This window comes from Etheostoma spectabile, chromosome 9, assembly GCF_008692095.1.
Source record: "Etheostoma spectabile isolate EspeVRDwgs_2016 chromosome 9, UIUC_Espe_1.0, whole genome shotgun sequence".
NCBI lineage: Eukaryota > Metazoa > Chordata > Actinopteri > Perciformes > Percidae > Etheostoma > Etheostoma spectabile.
Window position 1 is genome coordinate 15,333,149 of NC_045741.1, and position 20,660 is coordinate 15,353,808.

A 20,660-nucleotide genomic window follows, 5' to 3' on the forward strand; every position below is an offset into this window, starting at 1 on the left:
GTCATTGGGACATTTAAGGACATTTCAACATCCCAAGTTGCCAAAAATTCTCGTAAATTTTTATATTCCAGATTCCAAGTGTGTCAACCAAATGTTTATTGTGAGACAGGACAACAAAAGCAAAGCCAGTGCCTGCCTGGTAGATTCATTGAAAATATGTGGTACATGTAAAAAATGGCATTTTATTAAATAAGAATGATCTAAAACATGCAAAACCACTGGTTTACTTTGACTGAACTATTTTAACTCCCTAACTTAACATAAACCAAACTTAACTGAAACCAAATTTGCTTTATTTGTTGTACTGCAGCTATTACTAATCATACACAGGTTAAAAATGTCATATCCAGTTACTGCTATCGTTACATAAACTTGCATGGCAAAGGGTCGTGTCCACAACATTACCAGCGTTTCTTTTTGAGACTGTTCTGCTATTACTGACTTTGACTCCTGGACTGAGTGCCTAAATAGGCAGCGCACACTAAATGCAAAAGGCTGGATGGAAGATAAGCACATGCAGGAACCAGATGGGCACCTGTCATGACTGACAGTGATAACACTGACAGCTGTAAATGGAGATCCAGCAGTGTGAAGCAGCTGCAAGCCAAGTCAGAAGAAAATTACCAGCCAGCCAAAAAACTGAATGCAGCTTCTGAATGAACATCTGACTCTTATCTGACTTTGTGTTTCTGTGACTCAGTGTTGAATGAAACTTGTTACTTTTCCATGGATGCTGGTTAGTTTTCACAGTATCTCTGTCCTATGAGTATAGAGAGTGTCACTGGAATTAATAAGTCACCTAATTTTTCACAAGTGACTTGATGAAATGTTTTTTTGTCAAATCCCTACACGCTGAATGAAATTTGGCCAAGAATTTACCAGCTCAGTAGATATCCAGGATGAATAATTTTCCTGGAACACAGTCCAGCTCAAAGACACCCACCAGAAAAACACATTGCCAAAAAGAATGACTTGCCCTATCTAGCTAATATCTGCATGTATCAAGACGGACAGAGAGTCAAAGTTCACATTTTGCAGAGAAACATGCAAAGCTCTGGTGTCACAAATTGATGGACATGTTGAACATTTTTGATAGGTAGCTTGGCAGGTTGGACATGCCTGATTCCAGAAATAAGGTTTCACGGGCACAATACTGTCATGCTGTGTTCTTCTATGGCTATTGTGCCAAGACAAGGAAAATAAGCTGGCAAAGTCATAAACAGGGAGGAAGATAAAGAGGTGTAGGAAGGAGTAATTAAAAGGTGGGATATTTGAATCAAGTCAAATGTCTAGAACAGTCAGTCAGGAAAAGGTTGCAATCCCTTGAAAATAAATAACAAAATAAAAATGCAAAACAAAAAAAACATTGCAAGGCAGGATGATCTAATTCAAACCTACCAAGACCTACCAAACCTTATTACCACTCCACAGCACAGCTGGAAAAACTCGACAGAAATGACTGATGAAGACTCCTGGATATGGTGACAATTCAGAAGTATCTTCCAGGCAGAGCCAGAGGGGTTCATGTATGCAAGAAGCGTGTATGCATGTGGAGCAGCTCAAGCTAAATGGAGCAAGCTCCTGCTTGTGTAAAAGTTGTACATATGCACTTAAATGAGCTTTAGTTGCACCCAACAAAATATCCAGGGAGATGGGCAGGGCCGAGGGGTAAATAAAAATCAAATGAGAGAGAAAAGGGCAGCAAACTGCTTATTGCACAAGGCTTTTCTTACCATACTGGCTATAAGGAAAGTCAGGCTGCCCAGTGGGAGCTTTGCTCAAGTCCTGAGTTGGTGTGGTGGTGGGGGCAAAGCCCAGAGGTGCAGTTCCTGGAGTGTTGGGTGGAGGAGGAACCTGTGGAGCATACTGGTCTGCTTGGGGTGTGCCGAAACTGTAACCTGTTGGAGAGTAATGAGATCATTTCTATGACCGTTGCTTTTTCAAAGATGATGTTTCATGTATAAGTACAAAGGCCCCAGTGGTGGTGTCCCAGGGTGAAACACAAAAAAATCTAGTCTAGTAGTAGTAGTCTTGTCTAGTTAATCCAGTTGACCACGCCGCATTATCATAGAAATACCAATACAAGTCAATGTATTAATCAATTCACCAAATCTTTCATATTAGTCAATAAGAATACAAGTTGTACGTCAACATGTCTTTTATAAACAGTGACCAACACATTTGTAACCGATAGTTTTGGGCTTCTTTCCCACTTTTTTTCCACCCCCTAATATTTTGTCTACAATTTACAATTTCAGCTTGGTACATTTGCAGGTCTACACCCCCCATGCGTTTTAGCAAGATTTCATGAAATTCTGAGTATTTGCGGGTCACACTGTCCATGTCTGATAAGGTGGAGGTTCCTCCCTGACTACAGCAACAGCAGAGCTGCCTGGACTAACCTGACATAGATTCACTATTTATGTACACACCTATTTCAGAGTTGATGATCTAAATTGTAGTTTGTCCATTTCACAGTGTTACCTTTACATATGCTATGTTACAAGGCATGCCAAAACGAACCATAAAAAAACTGTCTTTACCAGGCTAAGTGACCCCAGAGATGTACTGAACCAAAAAGGTTTTCATGTTGATTAAATGGACAGCAATCAACAGTGTTTATGTATTGATTCATTGATTTTATTTCCCTGCCCACCGCAGCGAGTGAGGGGAATCTGCCTGTAGTGGAACAGATACACTCGGACAGACTAGGAGCCTTGATCACTAAACGTAGACGTGGTTAAGTGCAAAACACATACACAGTGGAATATTTGTCTGATGTAAACAGCCATCTATGCAGCTTACGCTTCACTAATCGCAACAAAAACAGCCTTGAAGAATGAAATAATGTGGGGGGCATCTCTCAGAGTCAGTGGGGTGTTGATACATTTAATAAAATGGAAGCATATCTGTTAAGTGAGACATGCAAGTGAGGGACATCAAAAGCACATCCGAAAAAGAGAATGTTATTTATGCAAACGACAAACAACAGAGAGAAAATTGGAATTGGTTGTTTTTCTTCTCCCCAATGTGCAGAACAAAACTTGACGCAAGAACTACAAAACAAATGGAACTGTGGGCTTGTTAAACCATTGCACCACTATACCACTTGTAATTATTTTATGATGATGTACAAACAACTCCAAAGTGTAACGAGTGAGTGTGTCAGTGTTACTGACCAAACTGAGGTGCTGTGCTGTAGGCCTGCTGAGGGTAGCCCTGAGGTGCAGCGAAGCCACCCGCCGGGGTTGTGACCAGGAATGCGTTGAAAGGTGATGGAGGCTGGGTGGGGGTTCCGCGGCTTGCTGTCAACTGAGGTCCATACCCGCCTGCTCCAACACAGAACAGATCTATTTTATAGAAATGTTTATATAAATATATGTTTTATATATGAAATTAAGTACACAGGCAGCTACAGTAATTATGAAAAGAAGCACTGACCAATTTGAGTTTATTTTATTAAACAGCTGAATAACAGAAAATTGGTAAATATCTGGTTTAAGAAACGGAAATTGAATAACACAATCTGAAGCTAAATGAAACTGAAGCATCGTCTTAGTGAGCACAGGGCCGACCCTGCAGTGAGCATTGCAGGTTAACCCGGAGGTGGTGATATGAAACTGAGCCTGACCAATAGCAGAGGGAGGCTGGAATCTATTCAAGGCCACCATCTGTCTCAAGCAGCAAATTATCAACAGCCTCAGCCATTATGAATCAGTGATAACACGTACTGTTATCACAACTGTCATCAGCCTAATGGCCACACATAGTGCATGCCCAGTTCTGTGACACAAGTGTTCCAATATAAGCACTTGATCACATGGCAAAGACCCTAAATCTTTCTATCTGTTTGATCAATTACCAGTTTTGTAACATCTGAAAAACAACACATTTTCTAAAATGGTAAGAAAAGATACACCTACCTATGGGCTGGCCAGTTGTCGACACCCACACTCCTTCAGGAAGAGAAAAAAAAAAACCTTTAGACTTGGGACAATAAATGAAATGTTAAATGTTCATATGATCCAGTTAACATTTAACCTGACCGTGTATCCAAGTTAATGTTAAAGCACACTCAAACAGTTACTTTGGGGTTTTCCTCTGAACAGGGAGCCTTACTTGCTCTGCTGTCACACTTTCCCACTCACCCTGTGCCCCGTAAGGCTGTTGCCAGCCCTGGGCAGGTTGTGCTGTCCAACCATTAGCTGCACTCAAGATGCCCCTGGTTGCCCACTGGCCGGGGCCAAGCTGGCCAGGAGCTTTGCTGTCACGAGGTTCAGCCTTCTTCACTTCCACCTGGACAAAGGACAAGGAGGGTACATTTGGCAGAACCAGTATAAGGGCCATCAAGTCCCTCACCTAGACAGACCTGTCCTACCAATAATTATTAATCTCAACATTGGGCCAGTTCACTTTATGTTTATTAGAATAATGTGGGGCAACTATATAACCTAATATTATTGAGTAGCCAAGAGAGCTGTGCAGCTATGTGTCTCAGGTACTAATTATCAAGCAGGAATTTCACAGTGGCCAAAATCATAATGCAAATATAATAAATTATAAAAAATAAATTTAAGTGCATCATCTCCAAATTACAGACTCTTAAAATGTACCTGAGAAACATAGATTTTTTTTTTCCTCAAATTAATTGCCCTATCTATGATAAAGACATCTAATGGAAGGTCATGACTTACCTTTCTCCGTTTAGGGCTTATAAAGAATCTCATTTCTATTTCATTTGTAATAAGTTTGGGGGGGGGGGGGGGGGGGGGGGGGGACGAATGTAGAGAGAAATTTGTATCTCAGTTCTAACATGATATATAAAAGGTAAACATGCAGATAGTACAAATAAACAGTATTTTCAGTCAATCTAAAATTGAATTTTCATACTGTGTCAAAGGTCAGAATTTTCTTTTTAAATAAGTACAACGGACTGATACACTTTGACCTCAATATAATGTCAAATGGCTGCAGAAGGACACTGTCTTTATTCAACTAAAACCTCAAAAGGTAAAGTGGTGATCTCAAGATTTTCTTTTTAATAATTCAATTATAATAATGAATTGACAGTGTAAGTCAGTAATTCCCGATAAGTGTACTTTATTAACACTCAGCAAACTGACTATATCCATCAATTACTCCAATTGGACTTTCATGTCATGCTCATTTCGCTGTAATAGTTTAATGCCATGAGTCTGTATTGCCCTAAAAACAAAAACAAAAGTCCTTCCTGCAACTAGGCAAAGCTACCAGCCGTTAACCAGAGCAAAGAAACAGGCTGAGACTAAGGGGGGGCAACCAGAAATAGACTGAGGGGTTGAGTTATTGGGGTCACCTTGCAGGAGGAAAACGAATCAAATTCCTCGCCGCTTTAAGGTGTTGCCACCTTCCCTAGCCTCCCCTCTTCCTTCTCTGTCGACCTAATTACATGCACATGTTTCCGGCAGCGGCCTCGCCGCCACCAGCAGCTACCTGAGCCCTTTCTCCCATGGGCATCACAGCGACGAGTGATGGATACCATGACTTCTGTACAGTCCCCAACAGCAGAACTGGGATTTGTTCCACAGTTTGATGTGCTCCAATTTCTAATTTTGTAGCTCGTATCTCCCAACCTCCCTCAAGTCCCAGTGTAAGGTAATGTCAAGTCAAGAACAATGGATTAAGTCAAGCCTTGATTCCTGCTGGAAACCAGGGCAAAGTCAAGGGGGGCGGGGACCACTGGAGAGTATACAGGTTGGGCTGAATCATATACCAAGGAAATGGGATTTGGTTTATCTTTTTAATGTTATAATCAGTTACATTTCAATTAAAATGGCTTGTGTTGCTACTCAATAAAATTGATTAATTTAACAAAAATCCAGCCTAAATCCAGTTTAGGAAAGCTTTTACATTTCCTTGTCTAAAGAAAACAACCAAAAAAAGTAATTGGCACACAAGAAAATAACATGCTTTTATTTATAGTTTGTTTGGAATAAAGAGAGGAGGCGCGCCCCAGGGTTCGGGTGGTTTAAGGTGCCGACAACAAACCGCAACATCCCTGGTTCAACTGTTCAATGTCATTCACCATATCTCGATCTCCCCTTATTTTCTGTCATCTCTCTACTGACCACTCTCAAATAAAGGCACAAAAGGTTCCAAACATACTTCTTAAAAATTGCCACAACTGAAAACAGACAAAAGACAGCGTCACCTACAGAAACGTGATATGATGATATGACTGACTACACTATGTTTGACTTTGATCATTTTCTTACGTCCACAAATATTTAGTGAGGGCTGAAAGGAGACTGCCTATCTTCTGGTATCTCTGCAGAGTGGTTAAAAGCTGCTAATTAAAAAATTTCTCTATAGGGGAAAAGAGGGGCTGTTAATGAATAGGAGCTTTAAAAGTGCCTTTAAAAGTGTCTGAACACATCATAGCTAGATATGTACCAAGTAGTACTTTATTTTTTTTTTAATGGTTTGTTTTACTCAGCTGAGGTGCCAGGTGGGTGGTGTTTGCTTCATGCAATAGAGCAATACAAGGACTGCCAGAAGGTTAGGAGGTGTGCTTAAATATAACACCACAATGAATTTAGCTTTTTCCTGGATAAACAGCTTACCTGATGCAATCTGAAATGTCTTTGCGCAGTAAACCCTATCCATCTGGTACACCCGCTGAGTTAAAACAAACACTAAGAAGTGACATGCAAATATTACTGTGCGACTCGTGTCTCATCCTGAGCAGCATTTTAGAGAAAACAGTCTTTTGTTTTTTTAGGGACACAGTATGGAGATTCTTCAACTGAGGTCACTGAGTTGAGCTTTTTCTTTAACTTTTGAAAAACCAAGAAAAAGAAAACAATATGTTGACGTGTAAGTGACCTGCCAACAAAATATCAGAAAACAAAAGAAACAGAATTGATTGGACCAATCCTTTAGGTGATTTATAATCAGGGAAATTCTGTCAACTTTGAAACTTTTGGACTTTAGCTTTATTATATTTTAAATATCAAAAACCAAATAATAATGTAACCACAGTATTTTAAGTACAATCTAATGCACTGAAGACATCCTAAAGGAGTGGTCAATTTAAACAAAGCCTTAGGCGACTATAGTTACGTAATATAACAGCATTAGTAAAAGGATCAGTGTGCCTCTACAACCTACAAGTCATAGCAATAAATATGAGGGTGTATGTGTTAAAAACAAAATATATTATTAATAATAATAATTATAATTGTAATATTAATAATTATATGATTAGTAAATTAGTTGGTGGCCTGATCATTTGATTAAAGGCTACCTTTGTGTTATATGATGCTGCAGTCACTAATGGGAAGCCACTGGAAAATAAAGAAATAGCCTGAACAAACAGCATCATAGTATAATTCTCACTCCGTCGCCCAAGCCTCTGTTTGATCTTAAGGGTAAAATAAAACTACAACTACACACTTTTTTGCCCATGATGTCGTGAAAATGCATGTTGACAGCCTGGTCCACTGATTGTTCGGCCTCGAAAGTAATAAATCCAAAACCTAGCCAACGACCAAGAGTGAATCAAGGTAGCAGGGGGGTTGTGACAACACAAGATGAAGAACAGTATTGGGCTTCAGCAGAGTGAGGATCCGTCAAGACTGAGCAAGAGGCTCCTGGGGTTCGGATGATGTCGCAGACTTGCAGAACAACACAAATCCAAGACTAAAGCCTGGGGGATTGAAGGAAACTTCTCTTTACTGTGCAGTGAAATATTTTGTGAAGATAACAATACAGGACTGCTTAACTGCTAAACATGAAGTATGATGAGTGCAGCATTTGATTTAACGTGAAATGTCACATAAAAAAGGCCAATGAAGTCCATCTTCCATCCTTTGATCCACATTGACAAATGTCAATTGAACCAATACTATATTCTGTTACTTCATGCTGTTTCATCCAAACCCCACCTTGATCTGTCCCTTGGTATATTGCTGTGGAGCACAGACTCGCAGCAGCCATTGTTAATGCATCACAAAAATATGGAGAAACAAACTGTAGAATGCCTAAAGCTGTCTCCAAGCTTTCCCAAATTTAGTATTTTACTTTTGAGTCAGCCAGGATAAGCCTAAATGGACAATTAAAGTATTGCTCACAACGGTAACACAAAGATATAGGCCACAACTGGTTTCCCAAAGTGAAGAGTTGCTGATTTTGATCAAGAGCTTCATGGGGGATGTACAAAGTTCATCGAAAACTTTTTGGTCCAACATTTTGGCTCAGTAAACTCATCTGACTATCTGTAACATAACTTTTCAGAGCGTTAGCAGGCCACAGCACTGCAGTGATCTACTTTCAATTTGATTAACTTTGCACGATAGCAGAATTGGGTTGTGTGCACATCTCTACTTGGGGACATAACCTGAATCCAATTAAAGGTCCTACGAGACAACTGCAATTTTAAAGACCTCTTGTACCATGCCAAGCATTCCCAAGCCTCATGATCTATTGCTATTAATAACATCTGTCAATGACCCATGCTTAATCTAAAAATAAAAAGGAAACCAATGTGTTACAAAAAAACCATTTCATGAGCGGAAAATAAAACTTTACTCGCACTACTAGACAAAGAACAGAAAAAAAGAATTTAATAAATGTGATTTATAAATGATATCTATTTTGATAATCGAATAATCGCCCTAATCATTTATCCTCTCTTTAAATTATGCTATTTCAAATGATCTGATTATAGTATTGAACTCTTGTAAGACATTAATCAAACATTGGATTTAAAGGGATTCAATTTTTACGTTCTGTTTGCTCTAATATTTACTATGATTATGTCAATATCAGATAGAAATAACAACCTTTCAGAGGATGCGTGTCAACATGCTTATGTTTTAAGAATGAAAACTTCAAACTGTTGCTCCATTACTATTCAACTAAAACTCAAATAACCTGGTGATAAATCATCATCAAACTCTTTGATGCGACTTTGTACACACCCCATTTTGACCAAGTGAAGAATTTGGATGCTTTTACATTTGGCCTGTACCTTTGTGCTACCAGTCAATGCACAGTAACCTAAAGGAGAAAAGACAAATCTTAAGAGACACCGTTAATCACATTCAAACCATTCACAAAGAGAAGGGGACAGAGGAAAGAAAAATAGAAAGGGCTTACTTACAAAAATACTTAACTTTCTACATTATGGGAAAACACATACTACACCATTTAGGATACATAATTCAGTTACATCTAAATCAAGGCAAAGAAAACTTATTCCAACATTAGAAAGTCTAATGGTTTTAGTAAAATAAACAGTTTATACTATTAAAGATTATGTAATGGTTGTTACTGGTGTACTACTGCATGTTAAACTCCAATGACAAACTATGCTGGGTTGCTCCCAAGAGAGAATGAATGGGGGTTTTGAAGGAAGAGCAGTACTGTAATACATGTTGGGGGCAGTGGCAGCTGCATCATTGGTATGTAGGACAAACACAGATGAACCAGCTGTAAGTCAGCGGGCAGACTCTGACACTAACACTGCCGGTGGCACAGGGTCTGATTCCCAGTGAGGCCATCCATGCTAAAAGCATCGGCACATGTCAGGAACCCATGATACATTTATGATTAAATGGACAAACTCTTGTGAAATTGTAAATGTCTGTCTTTTTTCTACTGTCAGGAAATAGGTTAGAGAGCCTTTTAAAATCGCAAAGTAAAACCTTTTAAACTGGTTTCATTGTTCTGGTGACAACGATGTAATATTCATCTTCAGCGTATAAAGGACAAATCCCCCCCCTCCAACTGTTCTCAATATGCCAGTGGCATGTTGTGATACAAGTACTGTATTTTTTGGAGCACCTACATTCCTGCAACCTGCCTTCTCTACTTTAGTTAGTGATTTCCTTTCCACAACGCCTTTTGCATTTAATAAGTTGGAGGCACTTAATACAGTGGAAACATGTTAGAAATTGATCTTTTAACAGCTTTAAATGATCATATGGGCAGTTTGCTATTGTTTTAAGACATAACCTATCCTTTGACACACCAGATGCTAGTGGACTTAAACCTAGAAATTCTTCATACATCCTCAAATAAATCTAAATGAATCACTGAGCTGTTTGAATCAGACAAAACAATATATTTGAAAGAATGAAGCCGTAAAATCAGTGCTCTTGAGAATAACCTTACTATATCTGCCCCAATGAAGACCCTGTGAGGTTGAAACCAGTCGTTTTTTTAACTAATATTCTTGACTAAAGGCTTTTAAGGTAACTTCTCTCCTTGCTCCGCCTATTTAACGGAGTAGAGTTGGGTCCGTGGAACAGACTCATGTTGTCACACAAGGTCATGAAGGACACTGCATCAGTTTAAATCAAAGCCCGATTTCTGAAAACAACTTGGAGATTTGAACACATGTGACAAGGGCTGACATGAGGGTTTTAAGGTGCAACCTACTATTAATTAATTTGTCAAATTACATTTATGTAACATTGCGAACACTGTATAACCATCACATCAACTGAAGGTACTGGATTAGTGCCTGTTTAAGAATACCATATATTTCACAGAAGAGCCATGTATTTTGCATTTCACTAAGCTTTTCACTCCACCTCTAGAAATGTCAAGTTCCAGTTAATTGTATGCTGTGGTGACAATGTACGAGATTTAATCCAACGTGCTTTTGTGCTTTATTGTGCATCTTCACCACTTATAAAACTCCTGTTATGGGTGAGAGCGTTTAAACTAAAATGGAATATCTGGGGCTGAAAGGGCTTTTTCTCTTTGGGCCCGAATAGTTTGTCATGAGATTTAAGATGGTAAGGTATGGAGAGGGGAGAAAAAAAACGGGATCAGCTTTTACCTCGGGGCCTCTGCTTCTCCGCATCATAGATCATTACCACCTCTGTGACCTTGAATGGGACAAAAGGAAACAGTGGCTCCATTTAGAAAACCAGACAGGGTCTGTTCTTACTACACTTAAATATTCTGCCACAATTCCTATCTCATCCCACTAAATTTCATTTTTATACTGTAGTATTGACCCTTTTCAATGTCACATCCATTCAAGCAGTCTTAATGACGATATGAACTGCATTAGGCACTTGGCAATACTCACCACTCCGAATCTATTGAAATAGTCCCTGAGTTCAGGCTCGCCGCAGTTATGGGGGATTCCACCTACAAATATCTTCTTTGATTTATTGCTATCGGCTTTGCTGCCCTTCTGAAAGAAAACAGGGAGTGTATGGATTTCAATTTCTGTTAAAGAGTCACTCTCGGAAGGGGCCAGTTAGCCATCATCTATTCAGACAGTGCAGAAGAAATTAGGTTCTCCTCTTGCCCTGAGGTATAATTCTTAACATGTCATGTCAATGCAAACACTAGTCTGCACAGATCACAGAGCACGGCTTCCTCCACTTACTCTCCACAACTAAGCATTTTCACCATTGCTGTTCACTGCACTCATGCTGCATAGGCTAGAGGCTGCTTACAACAATGCTTTTTAACAATTACATCTTCTGCTTTGTTAGTAAAACATTAAGTAGCAGCTCCTTAAAGTCAGTTAAAGGAATTCCAGTAGGAGGGAAAGGGCCTCATTAATAAAAGCTTCTGGTTTACAATTTATGCTTACAGCCAAACATGTGTATGTATACTTTTTTTAATTGACTGCAAAGGTGCAATAACTAAAACCTTCGCTGCCCAAAGGGGCAAAATGACTATAATAGATCTGCAGTGGCTTGTTTATCAACCCACAAATTACCCAAGTGGCTGCAGAAATTGCTACCTTTCAAAAATTCACTGCTGAAAGCAATTTTCTGTACCAGACTTTCTTCCTCATCTCTAGTTTTACTTGTGATTTCTCAGTTTTATTCAATGAGAAAGGACAATTACAAGAACAACATGTATAAACTAAGAAAGAAAGAAATCTTCAAAATTAAATTAAAAAACTGCTCTTGGTGTTGTTATAATCCCAGTTTAGTGATACAGGCCTACTGTATGACCTCTGCATTATTCATTTTTGTTACATCTGGGAAAATGTGACCATACGTGTCAATCTTAAACCAGTGTAAGCTGTACCAATTATCTTCTTCTATTGTCCCTTGACAACAAATATATATTGATTCAAATCATAGATTATTTAATGCTTCTGTAATTCATCAAAACCTAAAACTGATTTCAAACATTCTCAAAGGTATGAAGGCTGTGCACTCTGATTTTTTTAATGCACTTATGAAGAAACAAAATGTAGGTTATAGTCAGAGGGTTTTTACAAATGAAGCTCAAGGTCTCCTCATGGCCCGTAAAGAGTTCAACCTCAGGAGAAGGGGATGGTAAGACTGACAGCCTGAGTCTTATTCCAGCAGAAACACCTAGCCTAGCCAGTAGAAATCAGATTACTCTTACCCAGCCCTCCTTGGTTCGAGACTTTTCAGGTTGCATTCCTCTGGGAGTGCATGGCTTCGGGTCAATCTGACCACAGAGAGAGAGAGAAAACATTTGACATTAGCCCCAAATAAAAGACACCTTTAAATGTCCTTCATTGAATCAATAACATACACAGTATATTGACTCGCCTAAAATATGTACTGACATTAACTGAACAATGTGGCCAATAAAAAAAAGCAATGCCCTTCTCCGCCTCCTTCAACTGAACAAATGTGAAATTATGTAATTTTAGGTGAGCTGACTTTATAGAAGCATCAATGCTGAAGAGAAGATTAACAACTAATTTTTTTTTTTTTTTTTAAGCTACCTCGAAGGAATTCAGGTTCAACTGTCAGTTTTCCTAATTTTACTTTAAACAGGTAAGTCTTGTTGGGAAATCAAATGTCAATACTTTGTGCATCATCTGTACTAATGTCTGCAGGCAAGTAAAACTGTGCTTCTCCTTGAATAACTTCTAACTACTCTGGATGGTGAAACACAGTATGGAGGTTTTTCACATTCCTCACACAAAGCACAGGCAGATTACTCGGGTTGATTTGACTATCTGCTTCTTTGATTTAAAATACTCACATTTCTTCCATCAAGATTATGCGGCTTTGTCTCCAGCACTGTCCGTACACAATTGGGGTCTTTGAATTTGACAAAGCCGAAGCCTCGCGACTGATTTGTAGTTTTGTCCTTCATTATGACACAATCTACTACTTCCCCGTATTGTGAGAAGTAGTTTCTAAGTGTCTCTGAAAAGTGAAAAAAAATAATGACATAACAGCGGTGCTTGGTAAAACAATAAGCACAGAAACATACAACAATACAAATGCGGAATTATATTTTAATTTAAAACTTAGTCCAGTTTGCCTCCTGAATATAAAAAGTGTACCTAGTCATGATTCATAGAACTCGTGCATTCATTATGATGAATGGTGCTAACAAAATATTTTCAGCAATACAACCTGGACTTACAACCTGGTGTGGGGAAGAAACACAAGCACCACTCCATGTAATTACAAAGAGGACACTACAAGTCAGCCAGTGACCTTGATTCTGTCTTATGGCTGAACATTGGAAATTTTACCTTTGTTTTTAATGTGGAACACAAAAACACTGTGCAGTGACATTCAAGTCACAGATTAATATTTCTAACAAACAATCAAAGCACTGACACACTTTCATGTTAATAGCACCAAATATACACCTAACTACTGTAACGCCTGCACACAACCACAGCAGCAAAGCGTGCAAGTTTGAACAAATGAAGAGCCACATTGGAGTTATTGTAAATGCTGTTCTCATTGCTGGGAAACCCTGGGGCATCAGCTGGGAAAACAAGCTCAGCGTTATGCCGCACTGTGGTTCAGATCTTAATATTAACGTGCTGTTAACAGGCCAGCCCTTGTTCAAAAGTTACACAATGACCAACCAAGCATGCAACGGTAAAGGGCTTTAGACAAACTAGACCATCTCTGGGCAAATCTGGGGAGGGGAATGCATGTGCGCATACGCGCACGCACACGCGCACACGCACACACAGTGTAGAACAAGTTTGTAGTCTCCCCCACCAGTGTTTGCAGTTTGCAACTGATGATTAGTTACGCCATGTGAAAAGGGAGAACATACCAAAAATCCCAATGACATATTCCCAACAATGACTGCTTTAATAAAGTGGAACAGTGGCCAAAACAAGACAGATTCTAACACTGTCTGGAAGACACATCTTGGAATATTTGCAAGAATACACTGCAAACAACAGACTAAAAAAATAAACCGTACAGCTGCACTAATCTGGTATTTTCTGCAGGACCATAGCATTGCATTATAACACATTTCTTCTTAATTTCATAGCATATCAACATAATAATAACAGGGATTTGATATTTTATAAATGTACAGCCCATGTCATACATCAATATCATCATACAACACTTGATATTATCCGGAATTAGTAACTGTAACAGTGTGACATTAGCAAATCATAATATAAACAAAACAATAATTTCACTAAGGTAACGTCTGATAAAAGAATAAATAGGCAAGACTACATCTGCTAGACCATCTTACACCTTTATTTACATTATTGTATGAAAACAACCACTGTCATATGCACAACACCTTATACTTCATATTGACATCAATGCAGGACTAAGAATACAAAAATTTGTGTTTAAATAATATTGCCCAGCTCTAATCTGTATTTCATTGCTAAATATGACTCGATAATCAATAAAGAGTTTGACCTCCAGTCTGATAATAACTCCATGCAGCTACATCAGTGTCGCCTCGACAAATTCCTATTCATTAACAACTGTGTGCATGAAGTGACCAAGCCTTTACAGGTTAAACAGTGTGACCTACCTTGTGTGGTACTCCAGTCCAATCCACCGACAAAAAGTTTCCTGACAAGAGTAGATAAAAGACCATTGAGTCAGTCATTGATCATCCCTTGGAGTCAAAGTAAATGTTAATCTAGTATAGAAGTCACATATAAAAGCATGATAACACGCGTGGGGACAATTTGCCTGTCCAAAGGCCTTAAAAGACTGAAAACAGACAGATGAGAAGATTGGCAGCACAGTTTCAGAGCCATAACAACGCTACAGCTGACTGAAGAGCTAAGTACACAGATATTACACTATGTGAGGCAACGCTGCCACTAACGCCGGACACACAGCTTCCGTTTAAATGCCCGTGTTTAATGTAACCCATGTTAAGGTACAGTCCTGTTCGCGGATGTCACTTTGGTCTTCAAACACTGCCTGCAATGGCCTCGACAGTAACGGTCTTTTTAAAAAACCTCCTGCCACGTAAGTTATCCCGGGACAGAGCCATAGCATTTAGCAAGCTAAAACAGCACTCAGCAGACAAACTGACTGCAGAAGCTGCAGCAGCCACTGTCTACCTCAATCTCCAGCCTTCACCACTGAAACCCCGAGTAAAGCTGCGTTCCAGTCAGAGCAGAGATCTGGAGAGCGGCTGCTCGGCTCACTGCATACGGACCGGTGAACTCGAATGTTGGTTGCAACACTGGAAGTTTAACGGCAGTTTAAGCGGCACTAATATCAAACTAGCTAGCGAGTTTATTAATGATCAATATAACTGCTGAAACACTTCAGTGACGAATGTAACGGCTGGGATAAAAGTGGAGGGTTCGTGCTCCATCCTCTAGCAGTGCCCGCTAAATGTCCTCGCTTTGGCGAAGTAAAGAAGAGGAGTCTTTCGCTTCGCTGGCAAGCGTTAGCTAAGCTAGCTCAGGTGCTTCGAGCTAACTGAAAACAACACTGAAATAAGTAAGTGCACTTTCAGACATTCCTGTGACAAGCTAAGTGGCAGTACTCCAGGCACACACTGTACATTTCGATGTAAGCAATAACAGAAACAACTAAGCTAATTGATGACTACTTTCACTTTTTGGCCGTTTTTTTTGGGCTAACGATCTCGCTAAATTACTACAGCTAGCTTAGCTTGCTAGCTAACGTTAGCTGTCAAATGACAGCTTGACCAGAGAGCACGCTAATTATAAGTTTCGATGCAGTACACAGATACGTTCGTTCGCAGTGGAAGGTTTTGTGAAATGGATCTTACCCAACTTCATCTCCGACTAAGTTGTTGTTGTTCATTTCTGAGGCTAAAGCGGGGGACTGTAGGAGCTGTGACCGGCTTATTGCTTCAGTGCTGCCCCTCTCACTCAGACTGAGAGCGGAGGAAGGTCACTCCGCTTTTTGGTTCAAACTGTTCTGCGCAATGACGACGCTACAGGGGGCAGCGGTCGTTAAAGGAACATTACACTCAACCAGTCTCTTCTCACTCACTCCCTTTACTATTTTTAACTATCCCACTGGAGTATCTAAATGCTTTACACCCGGGTCTTTTTATTACTTCATTAAGCATTCCTATCAGGGAATTATTTTTACAAGGAACACCTGGTAAAGAAACAGAACGGCCCTAAAAACAATAAATTATGGAAGAAAAGCACACAGCTATGGGTTTATAACAGAATACATATCTAAAGTGTGGCCTGATTACAAGGCTCATGGTGGGATAAAAGAAAACTTAATGTGTTAACCAGATTCAATAGTTTTCATCCTGTTTGGAGCATTATTATATTATGTTACTTATTTATTAAAACAGTAAAGATTTCTTTCGAGAGAGGTTTTCATCTTATTGCATTCCACCTCGAAGTGATGCATTTAAATCAATTTTTTCCTTGCTCAGTTTGAACATGATGTAGACTACGGCTAAAGTTAAAAAAAATATTACACCTTTTACCAAATTTTACCATGAGAATTAGTAAATTGCTATCTGAATATATTTCAAAATTGAAAAATTTGGCCAGTGGCCTTGAACAAAGGTCCTAATGTGCATCCAGGCATCTAAAAACAGAGGGTGGCCTTCTAGTTGTATGAATGTGCACAAGACATTTCCTGCATATCCAATCATTACATTTCCGTTGCTGATCACATGACATCCACTCTTTGGCTGAGTTGATAAAACACCAACAAGCGACAAGCAACAGTGACATTTAAAACATGATAGAGACAACAAAACAGATATGAAGAATGAAAGGAAATGTAAATTAAACACTATGAGGAAACATCTTCACAATTCACACATTTTCACTCACTGTCACGTTTATACATTAACGGCAATTACAAAAGATTTAATGGTACTAACTGGTATTTACCAATTCAAAGTGAGGTAAATAGTTGAACGTAACTAAGTAATGTACTTGCATTTACCACAGTATTGTACTTGAGTCCAAATTTGAAGTATATTTTATACTATTTTACACTCCATGACATTCCAGTGTTTCCATACTTTTTATTGCACTACACTTATTTCACAGCTTTAGTTTCCTTCATACATCAACATTTTATACACAAAATAAACTTCATAAAATATAACACAATGCTATACGTTAAACTATATGCAGATAAAAAATAGTTTCACGTCAACCAAGAACTTCACCATCAAAGTCCTGCTTAAACGTTAATGCATCAATGATAATACAACAATCCAACAGTACTGACAGGGAATGCCTCTGCATGTTGAGTACTTCTATTTTTAATACTTTAAGTACAGTTGTTCCCAGTACTTCTATACTTTTTTTTTTTTAAACTGAATGGGTGGTATTGCTATACTTTAGTAAATAATTTAAATACTTTTTCCACCACTGAAAAATGCAGTTTACATTGCCCTTTGTGGTTGTGAATAATTATTTTTACTTATTTTAGGCTACTTACTATGTTTAATAATGTTTTTTCTTTTGAGTTGCAGTTATTTTTTGCTTCTGCAATGAGCCAGTTTTTCCAGGAGGATCGTTAAAGTTTTATCACCAATCAACAAAATAGCCTACTCTTATAAAAATGTGCTTAAAACTGTAGGGCTGAACCATATTGTCACATTCCAGCTTATTATGTATACAAATGTGCACATAAACAATAAGCCTTTCATTTTCTGAGTTCATTTCCTGTTTTACAGGAAAACTCATGTTGTATTAGAAAAACAGACTGTGTTTTGGAGAACGGCCTTCTAACATCCTATTAAGATGTTTTATCAAACTAACGCCTCAACATTTCCTAAACTTTCATCAATACAGTTGTGTCAGATTTAGTGAAGAAATGTTTTCAGATAGAAAGAAAACCCAGATCATACCAGATCATATTGGTGCTAAGAAGTGGGACATTTCTCAGACTCATATATCAGAAAGTATGGCAAATAATCTGCTTCCTTCACTTGCAAGGTCTTTGAGAAAAGATATTTACATGAAAATATTTTGTGAACTACTTAATTTTGAAAAGAAAACTAGACCATCACAGTCACACACATAATGTCTTTCTACCTCTCATATGCAAAGTCAAATAGCTTAATTCATGAAATAATTGTTTAACTAATTAAAAATAAAAATAGTACACAGGTATCAAGTAGTATTCCCCAAGCTTATAGCTTATTATGTATAGCTCCCATTGGGTACTAAATGTCTGGAGGACAAAATGAGGTCACACATCAGTGTGTCAAGATTTATAACAGACTCTCTCCACTGCGACTGGAGTCCTTCAACACAGTTTTTTTTCCAAACTACAATGCATGTGGGGAAAAACCACTTGATCATGTTTCAGACAAGATCGACTTGTCTGTAATAGGTCTTGTGTTGTTAATAAAAAGTCAAAATAGAGCAGGAAGACATAACTAAACTCTAAACAAACTAGGCAAACAGACACGACACATAATGCAAAATATCACACAGCGGTACGGTACACACCATGTCAGCAGCAAGTGTACAGTATGTTAGACAAATTAACACAAGGAGATTTGCATACATAGCAAAACCAATAAAATGCAGAGTCAGTGGTTAGTGAGTTGAGTAGCTTTTAAAATTTGGCTTTTTCAATTTGGCTTGCAAGCCACTGATAGAGTTGCAACTCTTTATGTCGTCTGGTAGTGTGTCTGGTAGTGAATCGATGAAAGTCACACACAGATGAAATGTTTTCTAATCAGGAGGTCATATTTTTTTATTACAATCTCATGTGGACCCGTGCTACAGTTTAAATCAGTAAAGGTACACATTACGCAGAATGGCTCCTTTCAAAGTGTTATATTATTATAGACTAGTATAAACATTTGATGAATATAATAATAATTTACATTAATGAATGTATATTGTACATCACTAGCACTTACACGTAAGAGCATTTTATTGTCTGTACAGAGGCTAATCCTTTGTAAATACCTGATAAATTAGTAGCACAGTATTAAATATTATATAAGCATGTGTTTTTCTAATGTAAAAAGTAACTAGTAACTATATTTGTCAAATAAATGGAATGAAAAGTGCAGTATTTCTCTCTAAAATGTTATAGTAGTAGAAATATAAAATAGTGAAAATCCAAAATACTTTGGCCCAAGTAAAGTACAAGTATATTAAAATTCTACTCAGTGTTACTAAATGAACAAATGTCCACCGCCACAAAACTCACAGTCTTAAATTATTTTTTTAAACACTCCATTGGCTTTGAAAGAACAAAAACAGCACCCTCTTCCTGTTGTGAGCAGCACGGTAATCAAGAAGATTTCCCTCCAAATCTGATCCGATGGTACCAGGTCCACACACCAACATGACAACCAGAAAAATATATAAATTTGTGTACATTGTAAATGGGTCACCATGTGTTATAAACCAACAGATGTTTGGCACAGATCTGCTTTATTTTAGTATGACTCAAACACACACAAATACAGTGGAGACAAATAGCATTTTGTTTTGAAAAACTTCAACAGCAACATCTCTATATCCTTCAATTTTATAGATATTCCACATTTCACTGGGGCAAATATCTTTAAACACATACATATTTCTACTGTGGCAAATGTTTGGGGCTGCAGGAGGAGGTGTGTATTTTCTGGCAGGATGCCTACCCCACCTTTAAATTTGGTGGATTGCCTGCAATAATTAAAGCCTTGTCCATGGTTTGTTCTTTTTGTAAAAGCATAGTTTTTGTAAAATATGATATGAAATAAATATGTAATGTGTCTGATAGACAGTTAAAACATATTACACAAATAACATGAAAAAAGTGACCATACTTTACTGACATTTGATTGATTTCATTAGACTTCATTGAGTAGATAAAAAATACAGTACTCCAGTACACACAACTGAAGAAATAATCTAAAATGACAACACTCTTTCTTCCACACCGCAAAGATATTTTCCTTTATCAAAGATTTACACAATCTATTTCTTCACCACAATTTTCTGTAACTACTATTTTTCCCTTTAATTGCGTTCTTGAGGATGTGATTGGCATGTAAACTGAAAAACACAAGGAAACTCCGAGGAGACTGATAAGAAATGTGGGACTTAGTCTGGTTGACCCATGGAAGACTTGTTCTGCCCTCTGACTCGTGATAGCTGGACAATCCCTTTAGTTCGATTCCAAAATGCTGAGGGCAGCAGCATGTTGTGTGGGAAGGGGGAAACAGCGAAGGAGCATCTGTGATGAAACAGAGCATGTGATAATGTAACTGTGTAACACTGAGATAAATGAGAGAGAGTCTAACAAAGAGGCCGAGAGATAACTGCAACGGAAGATCTTTGATAATGTTTTAGGACACTCAAAAGTATAATATAAAAAGTAATATTGGGATACCAAAAGAGATTAACATCATCGAAGGTTTAAAGGTTACTGAGAGGTCTTCAAAGGTGTTTTGAGGGTTTTTCAATGAGTTCTTTAATGAGTAAATCAAATAATTAA

General features: G+C 38.2%; 1 protein-coding gene across 5 annotated transcripts in view; it reads right to left on the bottom strand.

The window, feature by feature from the left end:
• The window catches only part of dazap1 (DAZ associated protein 1), a 19,578-nt gene extending 3,421 nt beyond the window's left edge, over window positions 1-16,157 (bottom strand). For 2 of the 5 annotated variants that reach the window (XM_032525709.1, XM_032525707.1), the window contains exons 1-11: window positions 15,991-16,157; window positions 14,764-14,804; window positions 12,985-13,151; window positions 12,373-12,438; window positions 11,084-11,191; window positions 10,829-10,877; window positions 7,435-7,517; window positions 4,149-4,296; window positions 3,924-3,956; window positions 3,180-3,329; window positions 1,734-1,898 (exon numbers count right to left, since the gene is read on the bottom strand). In XM_032525709.1, the coding sequence (XP_032381600.1) occupies window positions 1,734-1,898; window positions 3,180-3,329; window positions 3,924-3,956; window positions 4,149-4,296; window positions 7,435-7,517; window positions 10,829-10,877; window positions 11,084-11,191; window positions 12,373-12,438; window positions 12,985-13,151; window positions 14,764-14,804; window positions 15,991-16,025 (1,045 nt within the window). In that variant the 5' untranslated portion in view covers window positions 16,026-16,157. Of the gene's footprint in view, window positions 1-1,733; window positions 1,899-3,179; window positions 3,351-3,923; window positions 3,957-4,148; window positions 4,297-7,434; window positions 7,518-10,828; window positions 10,878-11,083; window positions 11,192-12,372; window positions 12,439-12,984; window positions 13,152-14,763; window positions 14,805-15,990 lie in introns of all 5 variants that reach the window. The other 3 variants (XM_032525708.1, XM_032525704.1, XM_032525706.1) reach the window with 2 other exon arrangements.
• Between the last annotated feature and the right edge of the window lie 4,503 nt (window positions 16,158-20,660).